Here is a 17,796-nt window from a genome sequence, read left to right as displayed (position 1 = left end):
TAGTGACTGCAAAGACAGTAAATAAAAGTTATTATAGAATTCTTAAAATTTTTTAGTATCAACATCTCATGTTATCCATTAAGCCAATAATTACAGTAATGATACCCTCGGGGCACAAGTGAACTCTGGGATTGAGACAATAAATATAATCCCTTGAACTTCTGTCCACCACACAACCTGATAATGAGATTAAGTAAACCAGTATATATATATATATATATATGTTTTACCCATAAACAAATCAACAGATTCTTATGACCAAAGTGATCTTTTGTTGAGAGTGGTATTGCAAAAACAGCCGGGAGATGTTTACATGTTATTTTCATTTACACTTTGTATATAGAGTATATTCATATACAAAGATTAAATTTTCATTTACTCTTTGTATATGAATAAGAGAAATTTACTTATTCATAACATATTGAGGTAATTTTGTTTTACCATCTATCCCGGAAAATCGAGAGTTTACTGTATTGAAATCAACATAGAACATATTGATCTGGTTAAAAAATTGGCCTTAAAACAAAATTCTTCGAATTGGATCTAAGTTTGATTTACTAAAACATTTAATTCTACTAAAAAATTTTAATAATTCTATAATAATAACCCTTGGTTACAGTGTTTGCAGTCACTGAAGAAGTGGTAAGAAATTACCATGAAATGTTTGACTCAATTATGTACACATTTCCAATTAAGAAATAAACAGTAATACCAATGTAAATATTGAGTGCTTTATTATCTAAAAATAAGTTTATCTACACATCATGCTGTCAAGTAATATCTTAAAATGAATTTTATATATATATATTATGTAAATTTTGTATTTTGGTTAACAGATTTTGCATCTACATTTCACATATGAGGAATTCTTTAGAAAAGGGGATGCCAAACATTTATTAAACTTTAACAGGGAGCTAAATGGTTTTGTAATAAGTGAGAGGAAAGTGGAAAAGAAACTGAAGTTATACATAAAGAAACCTGGATGGATGGGATCTGACCATGTCCAGTTATATTAAGGGAGGCAGTGAAGGAAGTAAGCAAACCCTTAGCCATAATTATGAGAGCATCCTTGGATTCGAGGGAGGTCCCACAGACTGGGAATGTGCAAATGTATTCACAATTCACAAATGGAGATCAAAGGGGGAGACGAGTAATTACAGACCTGTTAATTTAACTTCGGTTACAGAGAAAATAATGGAGTTGCTGGTTAAAGAAGTAATGCAGGATCATTTAGACAGGGCTGCAGTTATACTTCAGACAACACACCATGGGTTTGTTAAGGGGAAATTTTGTCTGACCAATTTGATTGGATACTACAATGTGGTCTCAAAGGAATTGGATGCAAAAAATTATTTTGATATCATATACTTGATACTGTTGCACATGGAAGACTACCTTACAAATTGGAGCATGCACGGTACTAAGTACTATAGGTTTTGATACCTTTCGTGTTTGGGATTTTCATAAAAAAAAAAAAAAGTTGCTGCTATGGATAAAGGGATGGTTGAGTTGGAGAAGATAGTAGTAATCAATGAACACTGCTCTTCATGGACTAATGTTATTATTGGAGTCCCTCAGTGTTTGGTGTTGGGCCCATTGTTGTTGTTGTTTTCTATATTTATCGATGATATTGATGAAGGCATATCAAGCTTATTGTCCAAGTTTGGAAATAACACAAAGGTTGGCAGGGTAGTTAATGACAGGAATAATGGTATGCTACTGCAATGGGATTTGGAAAAGTTAAGCAGATGGGCTGAGAGATGGCAACTGAAGTTTAACATTTACAAATGCAAAGTACTGCATATGGGCAGCAGTAATCCCAGAGTAATGTACCAACTGTGTGGTAGTACACTCAAGATAGTGGAAAATGAAAAAGACCTGAGGATAATTGTGCTGTCAGATATCAAGTTCTCTGAGCAGTGCAGACAGGCTGCCAGGACAGCTCATGGAGTTTTGTCAGTGATATACAGGGATTTTGCTAGCACGGATAAGGTGATAATTATCCCATTGTATAAGGCAATGGTCACGCCACATCTTGAGTACAGCATACAGGTCTGGAGGCTTCATTTTAAAAAGGATGTAGAGCTGCTGGAACAAGTACAGAGAAGGATAACAAGATTGGTGAGAACAACAAAGGGGTGCTCTTAGCAAGAAAGGCTTCAGTTCTGCAAATTGCAGCATCTAGAGACTAAGCACCTGTGAGGTGATCTGATTGAGGTGTTTAAGGCTTTGAATGGATTGAGAAAGCTCAATTGTTAATTGGATTCTTCCTCTTGCTGCGCACACACATGTCCGGGCATAAATTTAAATTGAAGTATGGTTGCAGAATAGATGTGCAGAAGTTTGCCTTTAGGCAGCAGGTGATTTATTGCTGAAACAAACTACCATCTTTTGTTGTGGAAGGTGATAACTTTAATTCATTCAAGGGAGAACTAGACCGACTATTGGAAGGAATGAATAGGTAAAATGGGAAGTGTTGGGTGGTTTTTTTATTTTTTTTTTTATGCTGATGCTTTATAAGTTTGTTTTCTCATTTGCCACTACTAATGCTATTCTTGATCTAATCATTACTCAAATTAGATGACAATACAGAGCTTAAAATACAGGAACTATTGGCTGGTAGTGATGTTTCAACTGATGACCATGTACCAGCACGGTCATTAGTTGGAACACGAAGAAAGATGTTGCAGGAGTTAAAGCTAAAGGCTCAGGTTTTAATTTCAGAAGAGGGGACTCTGACAGTTTAAGGCACTATATGGCATCTATTAATTGGGCAGATTGCAAAGTGACAACAAATACACTTGAATTATGGAATACCTTTAAAGCAAATATTACAGAAGCCATGAATGCTTGCATATGTCCCATTAAGAAAATATTGCAGGAGGAGGAGGATGCCAAATTGGATGAATGTGCAGCTGTCTGGTCAAATAGAGCAGAAAAAAGATAGTAATGTATAGTTAGAGTGATAAAAAGTTTTAAAGGCTACAACAGCTACAAATTAATTTGTAATAGTACCACAGATAAGGTTAGAGAGGCCAAGGCTACTTATGAGAAAGCACTAGCTAAGAGTGCAAAAAATGGGGACAAGAAATATTTCATGTATGTGAATACAAGGAAGAAAAAAGTGAATCAGATCAAGCCATTGTACACTGGGTGTGGAAAAGTCTTAGACAATCCAGCTGATGTTGCAGATGAATTAAACAGGTACTTTGCATCTGTCTTTATTGAAGAAAGACCCTTCATAAGAATAGGCTGAGCTATATTAAAGTAGTGATTTCAAAATTAAATATGAATGTTTATTAGAAAACTTTTGAGCATAAAGGCAAGTAAGGCTCCTGGAGTTGATGGCATATATCCAGTAATTTTGAGTGTGGCCACCAGGGAGTGTATTGAACCACTGAAATTAATTGAGGCCATCTTTGGACTTGCGAGAGATTCCTTTGGATTGGAAAAGTGCCAATGTATCACCAATACATAAAAGTGGTTCTAAGAGTGAAGTTGGTAACTACAGACCAGTTAGTCTGGCTTCAGTGGCAGGAAGAATCTTAAGATTGAAATCCAGGGACATTTGGATAGACGTAGCATTCTGAATAACACACAACATGGTTTGTTAAGGGTGCAGGATGTAGGGAACAACTTTGATATAGTTTATTTAGTATTTGAGCAAGGCATTTGACTCGGTCCCTCATGAGAGATTACTGTCTAAGCTGGAATGTTTTGGGATTACTGGAAAAAGTCTAAGATGGTTTGCTGCAGGGCAGCAAACCATTAATCACAACCCTCAGTCTTCTGCGGGGCAGAAGACTGAGGGTTGTGATTAATGGATATTCTTCATATTAGTGTAAATTAATTGGGTTTCCTGAAGTATCAGTTCCTGGACCACTGTTGTTTCTGATTTTCATAATCTACATTGATGATGGGGCTTGAAATCAAAATTTGCAGACTGTGTAAAGATTTAGAGTAGTTAATGATCAGTACCAAGTAGTGCTCCTTAAGGATAACTTGAACAGGCTGCAAGAATGGTCAGAAAAGTTGCAGCTGTGTTTTAATGCAGCAAAATGCAAGGTCTTACACTTGGGAAATATCAACCCCCAAATAAATTATACACTTTGTGAGGTTGAATTAAAAACAGTGGAGGAGGAAAGGGATCTGGCAGTTACCATACAGGTAGGTTTTCTGAGCAGTGTAAACAGGCAGCCAGGAAAGCCCATAGTGTTGCGTTGATGATTTATCGAACATTATTCTGTAGAGATATGGAGGTCATAATCCCAATGTATAAGGCAATTGTAAGACCACATTTGGAATACTGTTCAAGTATGAAGACCTCATCTAAAAAAAAAAAAAAAAAACATTGAGATACTTGAAAGGGTCCAAATGTGAACAACTTGCATGGTGGGATCAGCAAAACAGCAACCATTCAAAGACTTATGTGGGCTACAGAGCTTTACAACAGTCACGTGGTTGAGATTTATAAGGCTTTGCTAATCCCACCATGCAAGTTGTTCACCTCAAAGGTGAACAACTTGCATGGTGGGATTAGCAAAACAGCAACCATTCAAAGACTTACGTGGGTTACAGAGCTTTACAACAGTCACCCAGTTGAGATTTATAAGGCTCTGAGAGGGATTAGTAAGGATGAAGGTGGAATTTTCACTGTTTTAAAGAATTCCAGAACTCTTGAGCATAAATTCAAATTACAGGGGAAGAAACTAGATTGTAGGAAGGTTTTTTTTTTTTTTATTATTATTATTAAGCCAGCAAGTCATTGATTGCTGGAACAGGTTGCCTTCACAGGTAATTGAAGCCAACTGTTTGAATAAAGTCAAAGGTTAACAACTGGATAGTTACCTGTGTGAGGTGGGAAGCAAATAATTTGTATTTTATCTACTCATCCAACCCCCACCAGTGCAGCAAATGTAATGTGGCTTTCTTGCACTATATGGCTGTTACTGCTACAGATAATAATGGTAATGATAAACAACTAAGAATAGTTTGATGCAATTGTTCTTTTAGCCATTCTAAAAAAAATAATAATAGGACAAACTCTTCTTTGGGCTTTTCATTCCAATGTAACAAGTACATTACAGGCCTGGGATGATATCCTCTCCCAAAAAGAAACAGAATAACAGATGATCATCTTCATGCCATATTGAGAATTAGCATCACACATTTTGAACAATTATCTAAAACATCCAGCCTCAATCATCTCATTAAATGTTAAGTTTTATGCAGTAAATGTTATTGTGTATTGTACTTAATAAAATTTTTGAATATTTTAAATTTTAGATGTTCATTGCTTTTCATCTTAACACTTAACCTTTTCACTGCTTTTCAAAGTAATATTGAAAAGCATTGAACCTTTTCAGGGTGTAAATTTTCTAAAATGAGCATTTAAAAGCAAAAGTAAGTTATATTTTTAAAACATAATAAAAGTAAGTCATATTTTTATAAAAGTAAGTCATATTTTTATAATTTTAATCAAGTCTAAAAAATAAATCACTGCCATAAATTTGTTACACATAAGTGTTGAAAATTTGCAATATTGAATATGGCCCCTGTACAGTAAAATGTTGGACACCACTTTTATAGAGTATACAATGAGCAGGAATATTTGTGATCTGGTCATCGCTATTGACCCAGATAATATCATAAATATGATGATGAAGGAACCATTAGCAGTGAGTGACTGTGATGTCCTCAAGTGGATGATTACACTGAAAATTTCATGATCAGAAGTAGTCTCCTGATTAGTTTTAATTTCAAGAAATGTAAATTTACTATGAATTAAGGAGGTGTTTGACTCAATCATTGGATGAAATGTATGAGGAAAAATAATTGAACTATGGGATAGTTTCAAGGCATTCACCACCAAGTCCATTCATTCTATTAAAGAGATACCACATGATGAAAAAGAAGTTAGTGAGGTTGATTAAAACAGAAAAAGGCAGCATGGAACCATAGACCATTACATTAGACCTCTTTATGGTCTGAGGTTGTGCCCACCGTGACATTGTAAAATTATACTTTGTCTAGTGTCATGGCCAGCTTGCCTATTGGCATTTTCAATTAGAATTTTTTTTTTTTTTTCCTGGCGCAATTATTTTGCTACCATCTATGTTCATTTCATGTAAACAGTCCGAAAAGTTAAATCTATTTATTGATCTTTACATTCATTTGTTAACTGTAGGCAGAGTTGGTGTTTTTTTTTTAAGTCCTCTTTCGTTCAGATGTTGTGGCCAGCATGGCTGTCAGTGTTTCCAATTATGGAATTTGTTTTCCTGCTGCGCTGTGGCAATTATTGTACATGGTGGAGAAAATAAACCATGATGATTTTTGAAGTAAAATACTTGTTAACAGGAGAGACTGCTTCTACAGGGATGGGATACACTTAAATAGAAAGGGTGCAAGAATGTTTGCTGATGCTATCGAGGCAGTGTTAGGTGGGTCGGAAAACTGCTTGATTGGGGGGATATAAGGACTAATAGATTAACAGTAACCACTGGCAGAGGAGAAAGTGATTCTTGCACTGCTTCTATTGGAATGAGCAGCAGCCTGGAAAGTAAGATGCAGGATATTTCAGAGACTGCTGGGAATCATGGGGATACAAGTAAACACATGGGTTGTGTTAGGGTGGCTAAGAGGAAGAGCAGGTGCATGTATACTTGCGTGTACACCAATGCTAGGAGTTTAGTAAATAAATTTGATGAATTTAAGCTATTGCTCAAAACATCAAAGGCAGATATTGTTGGGATTTCAGAGACGTGGTGTCACACAAATATAAGGAATACAGAACTGGAATTTGGGGAGTACAATGTTTACAGAAAGGATAGACAGGATAGGAAGGGAGGAGGGGTTATGCTATTAGTTAAGAAACACATAAAATCCAAGGAAGTGAAGCCAGTCGACATCGCTGGACAGTGCAGTGTCAAGTCAGTTTGGTGTGACATAAGCATTGGGAGATCAAAATTGAGAGTAGGAGTGTGCTATAGGCCTAATGACTCTGATGAGTATAATAAGAAACTGTACAGGGAAATAGTGGGCCAGTAAATCAGAGAGTCTTATAATGGGGGATTTTAATTTCCCAGATATTGACTGGAATTTGGGGGCTGGTCACTCACACACTAGCAAGGCTTTTGTGGATTTATTGGATGATTGTTTTCTACATCAGCATGTTCGGGAGGCAACTAGAGGGAGTAATACTCTTGATTTGATTATCAGTAGTGATTCTTCATGCATTAAGAATCTGCAGATAAATGAACCACTAGGTGGCAGTGATCACAGTGTTCTGAAGTGGGATTTACTCAAAGAGGTAACTACCATTAGAGGGAAGGGGTATTGCTTTCATAAAGGCGACTACGATGGACTGAGACAGTATTTAAATTCTATACAGTGGGATCAACTGATGATGTTACCAACAACAAATTCAAAATGGGAAGCATTCAAAGAACTTATCTTGGAAGCTACTAGGCTTTACATACCAACTAAGAAATATTGTTCAAGGTTTAGGCCTAAGTGGATGTCAGATGAACTAATGAGGCATATGGCAGAGAAGAAAAGGGCATGGGATACATACAAATTAACATGTGACACAGAAGCCTATGATAGATACAACTTGATCTGTAACCAAGTTACAAAGGAGGTTAGGCAGGTGAAGGCAGATTACGAGAAATCCTTGGCAAGGGATGAGAAGAAAAACAGCAAAGAGTTCTTTACTTATGTAAACTCTAGAAGGAAGGGAATGAATCAGATTGGTCCACTTGATATCGATGGGTCAACTGTTGATGATCCTGCTCAGGTAGCTAACAAACTAAATGAATATTTTGCATCGACATTCACACATGAGGAGTTATTCAGCGAGGGGAATGCCAGAGGTGTATTCAACTCTGGCAGTAAGCTAGAGAATCTTGTAATAACTGAGAGTAAAGTGGAGGAGAAATTGTTGAAGATAAACCCAAGAAAGGCAGATGGGGTGGATGGGATCTATCCAGTTATATTAAAGGAGGCAGCAAAGGAAGTAAGCAAACCCTTAGCCATAATTATGAGAGCTTCCTTGGACTCAGGGGAAGTACCCATGGACTGGAGATGTGCAAATGTGACCCCAATTCACAAAGGAGGATCAAAGGCTGACACAAGTAATTACAGACCTGTGAGTTTAACTTCTGTTCCCGAAAAATTAATGAAGGCACTGGTTAAAGAAGCACTGCAGGATCATCTAGACAAGACTTCAGTTATAGCTCATACACAGCATGGTTTTGTTAAGGGGAAGTCTTGCCTGACCAATTTGATTGGATACTATGATGCAGTCACAAAAGAACTGGATGCAGGGAATAACTTTGATATTATATACTTGGATCTTAGAAAGGCTTTTGATACTGTTGCACATGGAAGACTGCTGCACAAATTGGAGCAGTGTGGCATTGGAGGCAAATTGCTGCTATGGATAAAGGGGTGATTGAGGGGGAGAAGACAGAGTGGTAATCAATGGACACTGCTCATCGTGGACTAATGTTATTAGTGGAGTCCCTCAGGGTTCAGTATTGGGTCCTTTATTGTTTTCTGTATTTATAAATGATATTGATGATGGTATATCAAGCTTAATGTCCAAGTTTGCAGACGATACGAAGGTTGGCAGGGTTGTCATGGACACTACTGACATTATGATGCTGCAACAGGATCTGGAAAGGTTGAGCAGATGGGCTGAGAGGTGGCAAATGAAGTTTAACATTGACAAATGTAAAGTACTATATATGGGAAACAGCAACTCCAGAGCAACGTATCAACTCTGTGGTACTACACTGACAGTGGTAGAGAATGAAAGGGACCTGGGGGTGATTGTGCTGGCAGATATGAAGTTCTCTGAGCAGTGCAGATGGGCTGCAAGAGTAGCTCATGGTGTATTGTCAATGATATATAGGAATTTTTCTAGCAGGGATAAGGAGGTGATTATTCCCTTGTATAAAGTGGTCAGGCCACACCTAGAGTACTGTATACAGGCCTGGAGGCCTCATTTCAAGAAGGATGTAGAGCTGCTGGAACGAGTACAGAGAAGGGCAACAAGATTAGTGAATGGAACAAAGGGGTGCTCTTACAAAGAAAGGCTTAAGTTTTACGAATTACAGTGTCTGGAGACTAGGCACCAGCGAGGTGAACTGATAGAGGTGTACAAAGCCTTGAATGGTTTGAGCATGCTCAATGCTGATGGATTCTTCCTCTTGCTCAGAATAATCACCTGAGAGGGCATAAATTCAAATTGAGGAAAGACAGATGTAGGATAGATGTGCGGAAATTTGCCTTTAGCCAGCGGGTGGTTGGTAGGTGGAACAGACTTCCATCCCTTGTCGTGGAAGTTGATAGCCTAAATAAGTTTAAGGCTGAGCTGGACAGGTATTTCGAATGAATAGAGGGGTGAAGTGGAAGTGGTTATTTTTTATTTATTTATTTTACTTTATTTTTTTTTGGCTGATGCTGCATAAGCTTGCATTTCTTGCATCAAATGCCTCTACTAATGCTAAATGCTAATGCTAATGCACCGAAATTTTGTTTTTAACGATTACTATCATGAGGAAGTACATTTGATGCCATTTTATTTTTTAAAGATCACATCAGTGGGATGTCTCCCATTATTTCTTGCACATTGTTCCAGTCTACCTTGAGGATTGCCCATTACTTTCTGGATCATTTCTCTGAAATCGCTGCAACTTCGTCCTTGTTCTTTGTTTTAATTCTGTAGTGTTTATGGGTCTAGTGACATACACCCTAGTCTTAAGGCACAGATATTAGTCAAGTGGTTAAATCTGTAAAATGTACTGGCCACAGAACATCACCGTTCCATGAAACCAAATCCCCCTAGAAACATTTCATGCAACATTCACATTGTTGTCCTTGCTGTATTGAATAGCCACCCCATCTTGCTGGAGATTAATGTTAAGATCAATTGCACAGTGATGCAATTCTAGCTCCTTGAAATTTCATAGCATTTCAACATAGCAATCTGATGTAACTGTTATTTCTTGAGTTGTCTTCAAAGAAGTAAGGGTCTATGATTCCAAATGATGCATCTCACTCTGAAGAGGACATTGATGGAGCTGTTTTGAATTTTCATCTGCTCAGTGGCAAAAATTCTGTTTGTTGATGAAACCCAACAATTCAGAATGGGCCTCATCTATCATAAGCAAAACGTTCTCAACAACTTCCTGTCATAATCCAGAGGAATTGTTTAGAAAAATTCTGGCAAGTAGCCAAGTCCCTATCACTTAGCTCTTGAACAACCACCACTTGGTAGGGATGAAAATTGATTTCCTTATGCGAAATTCTGTGCAAGCATCGCACAGAAATTCTCAGGGTAGCAGCTTTCTTTCTGGCTGAATAGCATGGACTCTGAAGGACAGCTCTTCTCGCGTTTTCAACATTCTCCAGTGTTCATACTCATCACACACACACACACACACACACACACACACACACACACACACACACACACACAGGAACTGGATGCAAAAAAATAATTTTGATATATTCTTGGATTTTAGGAAAGCTTTTGATACTGTTGCACATGGAAGACTACTGTACAAATTGGAGCAGTATGGATAAAGGGGTGGTTGAGTTGGAGAAGACAGTGATAATCAATGGACACTGCTCTTTATGGATTAATGTTATTAGTGGAGTCCCCCAGGGTTCAGTGTTGGGGCCATTGTCGTTTTCTGTATTTATCAAATAGTGATGAAAGGTATATCAGACTTAATGTCCAAGTTTGCAGACGATACGAATGTTGGTAGAGTTGTTAATGACAGTACACTACTGCAACGGGATCTAGAAAAGTTGAGCAGATGGGCTGAGAGGTGGCAACTGAAGTTTAACATTGGCAGATGCAAAGTACTGCATATGGGTAGCAGTAACCCTAGAGTAACGTACCAACTGTGCAGTACTACACTCAGTGTAGTGGAGTATGGAAAAGACCCGGGGATAATTTTGCAGTCAGATATTAAGTTTTCTGAGCTGTGCAGATGGGCTGCATGAGAATCTTGTGGTTTTGTCAATGATATACAGGAATTTTGCTAGCAGGGATACTGTGTACAGGTCCGGAGGCCTTGTTTTAGGAAGGATGTAATGCTGCTGGAACAAGTACAGAAAACAGCAATGACATTGGTGAGTGGAACAAAGGGTTGCTGTTACCAAGAAATGCTTAAGTTCTTCAAATTGTCGTGTGTGGAGACTAGGCACCTGCAAGTTGATCAAATTGATGTGTATAAAGCCTTGAATGGTTTAAGGAAGCTCAATGGGATTCTTCCTCTTTCTCAGATTACTTACCTGAGGGAGCATAAATTCAAATTGAGGAAAGATAGTTGTAGAATTAATGACAGAATGCTACTGAAACAACATCTATAAAAATTAGGTGGCCTGAGAAATGGAAACTGAAGTTTAACATTGACAAATGCAAAAATACTGCACATGGGTAACAGTAACCCCAGAGTAACATACCAGCTGTGTAGTACTGTACTCAGGGTAGTGGAAAATGAAAAATAGCTGGGAATAATTGTGCAGTCAGATATGAAGTTTTCTGAGCAATGCAGATAGTGCTAGAGCAGCTCATGGGGTCTTGTCAATGATATACAATTTTTGTTATCTGGGATAAGGAGGTGATTATCCCTTTGTATAGGACAATGGTCAGTCCACACCTTGAGTTCTGCATAGTATTCAAAGTGTACTTCCTAAAACGAGTACGGGGACTCATTTTAGGAAGGATGTAGAGTTGCTGGAATGAGTACAGAGAGGGGCAATGAAATTGGTGAGGGAGCAAAGGGTTGCTCTTACCAAGAAAGGCATAATCTCTGCAAATTGCACTATCTGGAGACTAGGCGTAAAAGCCTAGGTGTAGGCTTTTACACCTAGGAGCAAGGTGTAAAAGCTCAATGGTTTGAGCAAGCTCAATGCTGATAGGATTCTTCCTCTTGCTCAGATTATGCACCTGAGAGGGCATAAATTCAAATTGAGGAAAGACTGTTTTAGAAAAAATGTGTGGAAATTTGCCTTTAGCCAGCAGGTAGTTGATTGCTGGAACAAACTTCCATCTGTCATTGTGGAAGTTGACAGCTTAAATAAATTCAAGGCAGAACTAGATAAACTTTTGAAGTGAATGGTTGGGTTAAATGGGAAGGTTTTTTTTTTTTTGCTGATGCCTGATAAGCTTGCTTTTTTGCATTGTATGTCTGTACTAATGCTAAACACCCAACAGTTTATTTACCCAGCAGTTGCTTCTCTGTTGCAGAAGCACTTCACCGGACGTTCTTTATCCAGTTATGGCTGGGAATTGAACCATGATGAAGGATATTGAAATGAGTGTAAAATAACCACTACATTGTGATAACAGAGTCGCCATTCTTGAAATACGTTTCAATAGCAAAATTGTGATGTTTCGCAGTCTACTTCTCCATTGCTAAAGAAGCGGCATGAGATGACCTACAAACTGACCTAGGGCCCCACTACTCCACCTGTCGTTGCTGCTGCAATAATGTGATTTAAAATTTGTCAGGTTTCTCTGTACTATTATCTATTTACATTTCATATAAACAATATAAAAACTAAATCGATGTTATCTCTTCTGAAGTTCAATGTGAAAACTGGCTAAAATGTTGGCACTTCTAATTATAAAATTTGTTTTTTTTTTTTTTGCATTCCTCTCCATTTATACTTCACATAAATTACCTGAAAAACTAAGTTGCTGTTTATTTATGTTTATATTCAACTGTTAACAGCAAGTGATATTGTTATTTTCACAAAATAACTGTACTGTCTCAGTTTTGCCTTTCTGTTGTCAAATTGAGAAACTGTTGGACTTTTCTGAAGAACTTTCTGATATAAAAAAGGAAAGTTACAAATAAGCTTGTTTCCAACTGTGTCATATGGTGTGATTTAGTTTGTTTCATTAAATGAACTAAAGGACTTTTGGAGTTATTATCATCATGAACCAAAATGGAAGAAAGATATACAATGAAATATTGGTCTTGAAGAATGGCAGACAGAATTCAATTTTTCAAGAATGTATTTAGCAGGAAGAGATTTCTGCAGATATTTTGCATGTTCACTTTTCCCATGCATGTTCCACTTTTGCATGTTTGCTCTTTCCATCCCCAAAAGGAATTCCAAGTAGGTGCTCTGAAGTAAAAAATATTTTCAGTTATCTGGATGATGGAAAGTTTTGTGAATATTTTCTTCCAGCAAGAAATATTGTATTAGAGCTTTTAAACTGTTTTGTCATGCAGTTTTTTTTTTTTTTTTTATGTTACAGCTGGACTCTATGGGGAAGGCTGCGAAAGCAATGCTGGTCTACAAAGAGTTAGTAGGCAGTTAAATTTTATAAGTTGATTTTTAACAAGACTACAAAGGGATTTTGGGCGAGTTAAAGATTTAAGGACCTTTGCTAACTGTACAGGGTAGAAGATGGACTGGAAAACCCATTCTATCCTATGCAAAGTAACAGCCTTCAAACTTTTCATAATTTGGGCTAATGAAAGGATTCAATATGGAATCTATAAACTTAGCTAATTATTAAGTAGTTCTTTTGTGTGGGGAGTTTACATAATTAGTGTAATATTTCTACACAATAAAATTCACTTGATAACAGAATCCATGGTTTGATTAGTATTATTCACATTAAGTTAAGTGCTTCACATTTCTATCATAATATTGGCATTTTTCTTTGTGATTATATGATGAATAATTTGCCCAAGCCCATTCTTTGATAATGAATTAGTGTCAACCATCTATAACAGATTATTATATAATACTGGTATAAACATCCCATAGACAACTCTTGAACAAAAAACTACGTTAGTGTTAGTAGTGTAAAGGGCATCATTTTATGTGTATCTCATATTGTGCTCTTCCTTCACAAGAGATACAGATAAAATGATGCCCTTTATACTACTAACTACTAGCTTTTTTTTTTTTTTTTTTGTTTAAGAGTTGTCTATGGTGTGTTTACACCAATATTATATAGATTATTATACTCTTAAAGATATGATGCCTTGTTGCATTTAATTTTACTTAAATAACAGATACATATATGGGGGGTAACAATGATGGAAACACCTGACATGAAAATAGTTTTTGTAATTGCAGTGTGATGTATTTATGAACATGCAGCGTTTTTTTTTTTCTTTCTAGCAAGTAGTAATACTGTGAAGGAAAGATGATAAAAGCTGACGTTTATTCATAGGTGATATAAAGAGATACATGAAGAAAGTGACCAACCTGTCTAAATTCCAAGGAGGTCAAATTGTTGGTACACCTTTTTATCAGGGGCATCAGTGACTAAAACTGCTGATATGTTTAATGTGTCCAGAGTAACTGTAATGTGATATCTGCATTCACTAAGTATGGAAAAATCAGTTATACTGATAGGACAAATTACGGCAGAAAATTTAGTCTAACTGAAAGAGACCGTTGGACACTGAAATGGATTGTAGCCCAAAAACATAACTACTGCCTAAAAATAACTGCAGAACTTAATGTGAGTCTCAGCAATCCAGTTTATAGCAAACAGTTCAGCAAGAACTTCATAAAGTTGAAATTTTGTTGCAGCTGCTATTGCTAAGCCACTTTTTGCTGGTGGTAATGATAGAAAGAAAATGCAGTGGTGTAAGAAGCACAAAAACTGGACACTTGATGATTGGAAACACATATTTTCAGACAAATCATTCTTACTTTTTTCAACTTCAGGGAGAATTTTCATTTGGCAAATGCCAAAGGAAGCACATCATCCTGATTATCTTATACCAACTGTCAAACACCTAGGATCAACAATGGTTTGGGCAATATCTTGGTATTCTTTAGGTCCTATCATCACCCTGAACAGGCAAATTACTGTTACTGATTACTTTGATGTTCTGATTGACCAAGTTCTTCCCATGGTGCAAATATTGTTTCCCCACAAATGAAATACAAGCTGTTTTAAAAGTAAAGGGTGGTCCATTACCATATTAGTTCATACTACTTGCAACTCTTATCACAGTTGTTTCCATTTTTTGTCCACCCCTGTATATATGTTTGGATTTCAAAAAAAAAAAAAAATTACAACAATAAGACATGTCTTACTACACACCATGTATATGGTGTGTAGTAAGCTGAAAATGTCCGCACCTCAAAGCAAACAAACAAATAAGTCTTGCAAAATGTTTGTATGCATACCCATGCAAAATGATAGTTTAGTAAATTTTGGTAACAATGCTTGATCACTTGAATTGGCCCTTTGCTTTTTTGTTGTGTATAACTGATTCCTCCTGTGCTGTAGCTGTGCAGATTATTTCCTTTTTCTGTAAGACTGACTTATGAAAAATATGCAATTGTTTTTTGTTCATCAAAATAGTAATGGTATAAATCGTTTTAAACTTGAGCTTATAATACTGCACACAGCCATTGAATGCTTTTTTTTTTCTTTAATATTTCAGGATATGGTTAAAAAGTAATCTTATTGTAAGTTTCACACAAAGTGGAAAATGTACTGCATTTTTCACTAAACTAAAATTATTATTATAGTGGAAAATGATGCAATTAAGCACACTTATACAGCAAACAACAGGCGCCTCCGTAGCCAGGTGGGAAGGAGCAGCAGTGCGTAGCACAAGCTTCTTGATTAGACCGGGGGTTCGAGCCCGTCACCACCAAATATGGAGCATGCAGAAAGGTCAGGGAATGACCACCGCACCGGAGCAATATGGCCTTAGTTGCTAATGCTCCTAAAAACCAAAAAAAAAAAAAAAAAACAGCAAACAAGGAAAAAAAAAAAAACCCATTTCATTTATCCATCAACTTCCACACATCTATTCTGCAACCGTCCTCCCTCAATTTGAATTTGTGCCCCCCCCCCCTCATGTGTGGTCTGGCAAGAGGATGAATACCATCTGCATTGAGCTTGCTCAATCCATTCAAAGCATTGAACAGATCACTTTGCAGGTGCCTAGTCTTCAGATGCTGCAATTTACAGAACTGAAGCCTTGGTAAGAGCACTCCTTTGTTCCCCTTACCAGTCTCATTGTCCTTCTCTGTACTCGTTCCTGCAGCTCTACATCCTTCCTAAAATGAGGCCTCCTGACTGATGCCTTGTATAATGGAATAATCACCTCCTTATCTCTGCTAACAAAATTACTGTATATCATTGACAAAACCCCCATGTCTATCCTTGCAGCTTGCCTGCACTGCTCAGAGAACTTCATATCTGACTCCACAATTATCCCCATGTCTTTTTCAGTTTCTAAATATAACTTTTGTTGACTGTTTACTCTAAAATGATTAAGCAAAAATAAATGAGATGTTTCCTTTTGATGTGTGTTAATAGCTATTTGTATTGCTGTAATTATCCTTTCACACAGAAGTTTAAACTGCTTGTTAAAGGTAAAAAAGTTATTTTATATTTCCACAATGAATAAGTGCATAAAAATAAATATAATTTTATCACTTTTTAAAGAAAAGTGCCATTGTTATTTTATTCAATATTTAAATGCAAAACTTGATCAGAATATTAGCCCACTTAAAATCCTTTTTTTTTTATTATTATTTTTTTAGAAGTGGCTTTTAATAAAGTAAGGAAAGTAAATATGGCAGTGCGTTTACAAATTTCACTTAGCAATGCTTATTTATGCAAAAGGTCTGAATTGTACATAAGTTTTTAACTACCATAAATGTAAAAGTTATCAGATTTTATAATTTTAACAATAAGTTATTATCCAGTTTTTTTAGGATACATTTTCCCACACCAAAACATGATTGCACTTATATGCTTACTCTCTGTCAGATGAAAATAGCTAACTGATTGCAAGAAAGTTAGGGACAGCTATACGACAGACTCACTTATTAACTTTCCCATCACAAAATTGCATGTATCTTAGTTGACAATATTAAAAAATATGATAAATAATTTTTTTAATAGCTTATTTTATATAAATATTTTTAAACTCATTATAGAGCTTCTGGTACAGTGTACACAGCTATTGAGACAGCCACAGGAATGGAAGTGGCCATCAAACAAATGAACCTAACACAACAGCCAAAGAAAGAATTAATAATTAATGAAATTCTTGTGATGCGTGAAAACAAACATCCTAATGTGGTAAATTATCTTGACAGTTATCTTGTAGGAGAAGAATTATGGGTAAGTAGGTCTTTTTTTTTTTTTTTTCTAATTTTATTTTAACCATATTGTCGTTTAATATCAGCAGATTGTTCTTGCAGGTTGCCACTTTTTTTAATGGCGCTGGAGATTTTGGTTGTCTTTAGGATAAGTGATGTTTTGTGTTTCGTCTGGATTATTAGTAAATTTTTCTATACATTGAATGCTATATATAAGCTATGTTCATACAGCTATATCATTCTGTATACTAATTGCACAATGTCATTGGCATAAGACTGGCTTCTAGACGATAATGTTTTGATTCAACTCTCTCCCCCCCCCCCTTTTTTTTTTTCTTTTCTGCCTTATTTTTTTCATGGATTTCCTCCTCAGTATCTTAGATTAGTTAGTCTCAAGGCAGGGTGCTATTAGCAAGTCAAATCCAAGGATCCTGACTAGAAATGCATTCGAAATAGACTAAACCATCTATAACAGATTACACATATGGGGGTAGACAATAATGGAAACACCTGACATTTCATTTTTACAAAAAAAAAGTATAGATGAGGTGAAAGTAAATGTACAAAATGTATCATTCAAACAACTAGTTTGCTCTGTACTATATTTTCAAATGCAGTGAATTAAGTTAACATACTTATTCCCATGTGCGAAATCTGATTGAATAATATTCC

General features: G+C 36.4%; 1 protein-coding gene across 4 annotated transcripts in view; it reads left to right on the top strand.

Moving 5' to 3' along the window:
• Positions 1-17,796, top strand: part of Pak (serine/threonine-protein kinase PAK 3-like protein) — a 251,389-nt gene that overhangs the window by 161,482 nt on the left and 72,111 nt on the right. For all 4 annotated transcript variants that reach the window (XM_090375934.1, XM_090375932.1, XM_090375933.1 and 1 more), the window contains one exon: positions 16,960-17,146. In XM_090375934.1, the coding sequence (XP_090232060.1) occupies positions 16,960-17,146 (187 nt within the window). The remainder of the gene's footprint in view (positions 1-16,959; positions 17,147-17,796) is intronic.

This window comes from Mastigoproctus giganteus, chromosome 6, assembly GCF_048544385.1.
Source record: "Mastigoproctus giganteus isolate SK-2022 chromosome 6, ASM4854438v1, whole genome shotgun sequence".
Classification (NCBI taxonomy): Eukaryota; Metazoa; Arthropoda; class Arachnida; order Uropygi; family Thelyphonidae; genus Mastigoproctus; species Mastigoproctus giganteus.
Note: the sequence above shows the minus strand (reverse complement) of the source record. Positions and strands in the feature narration are given on the sequence as shown.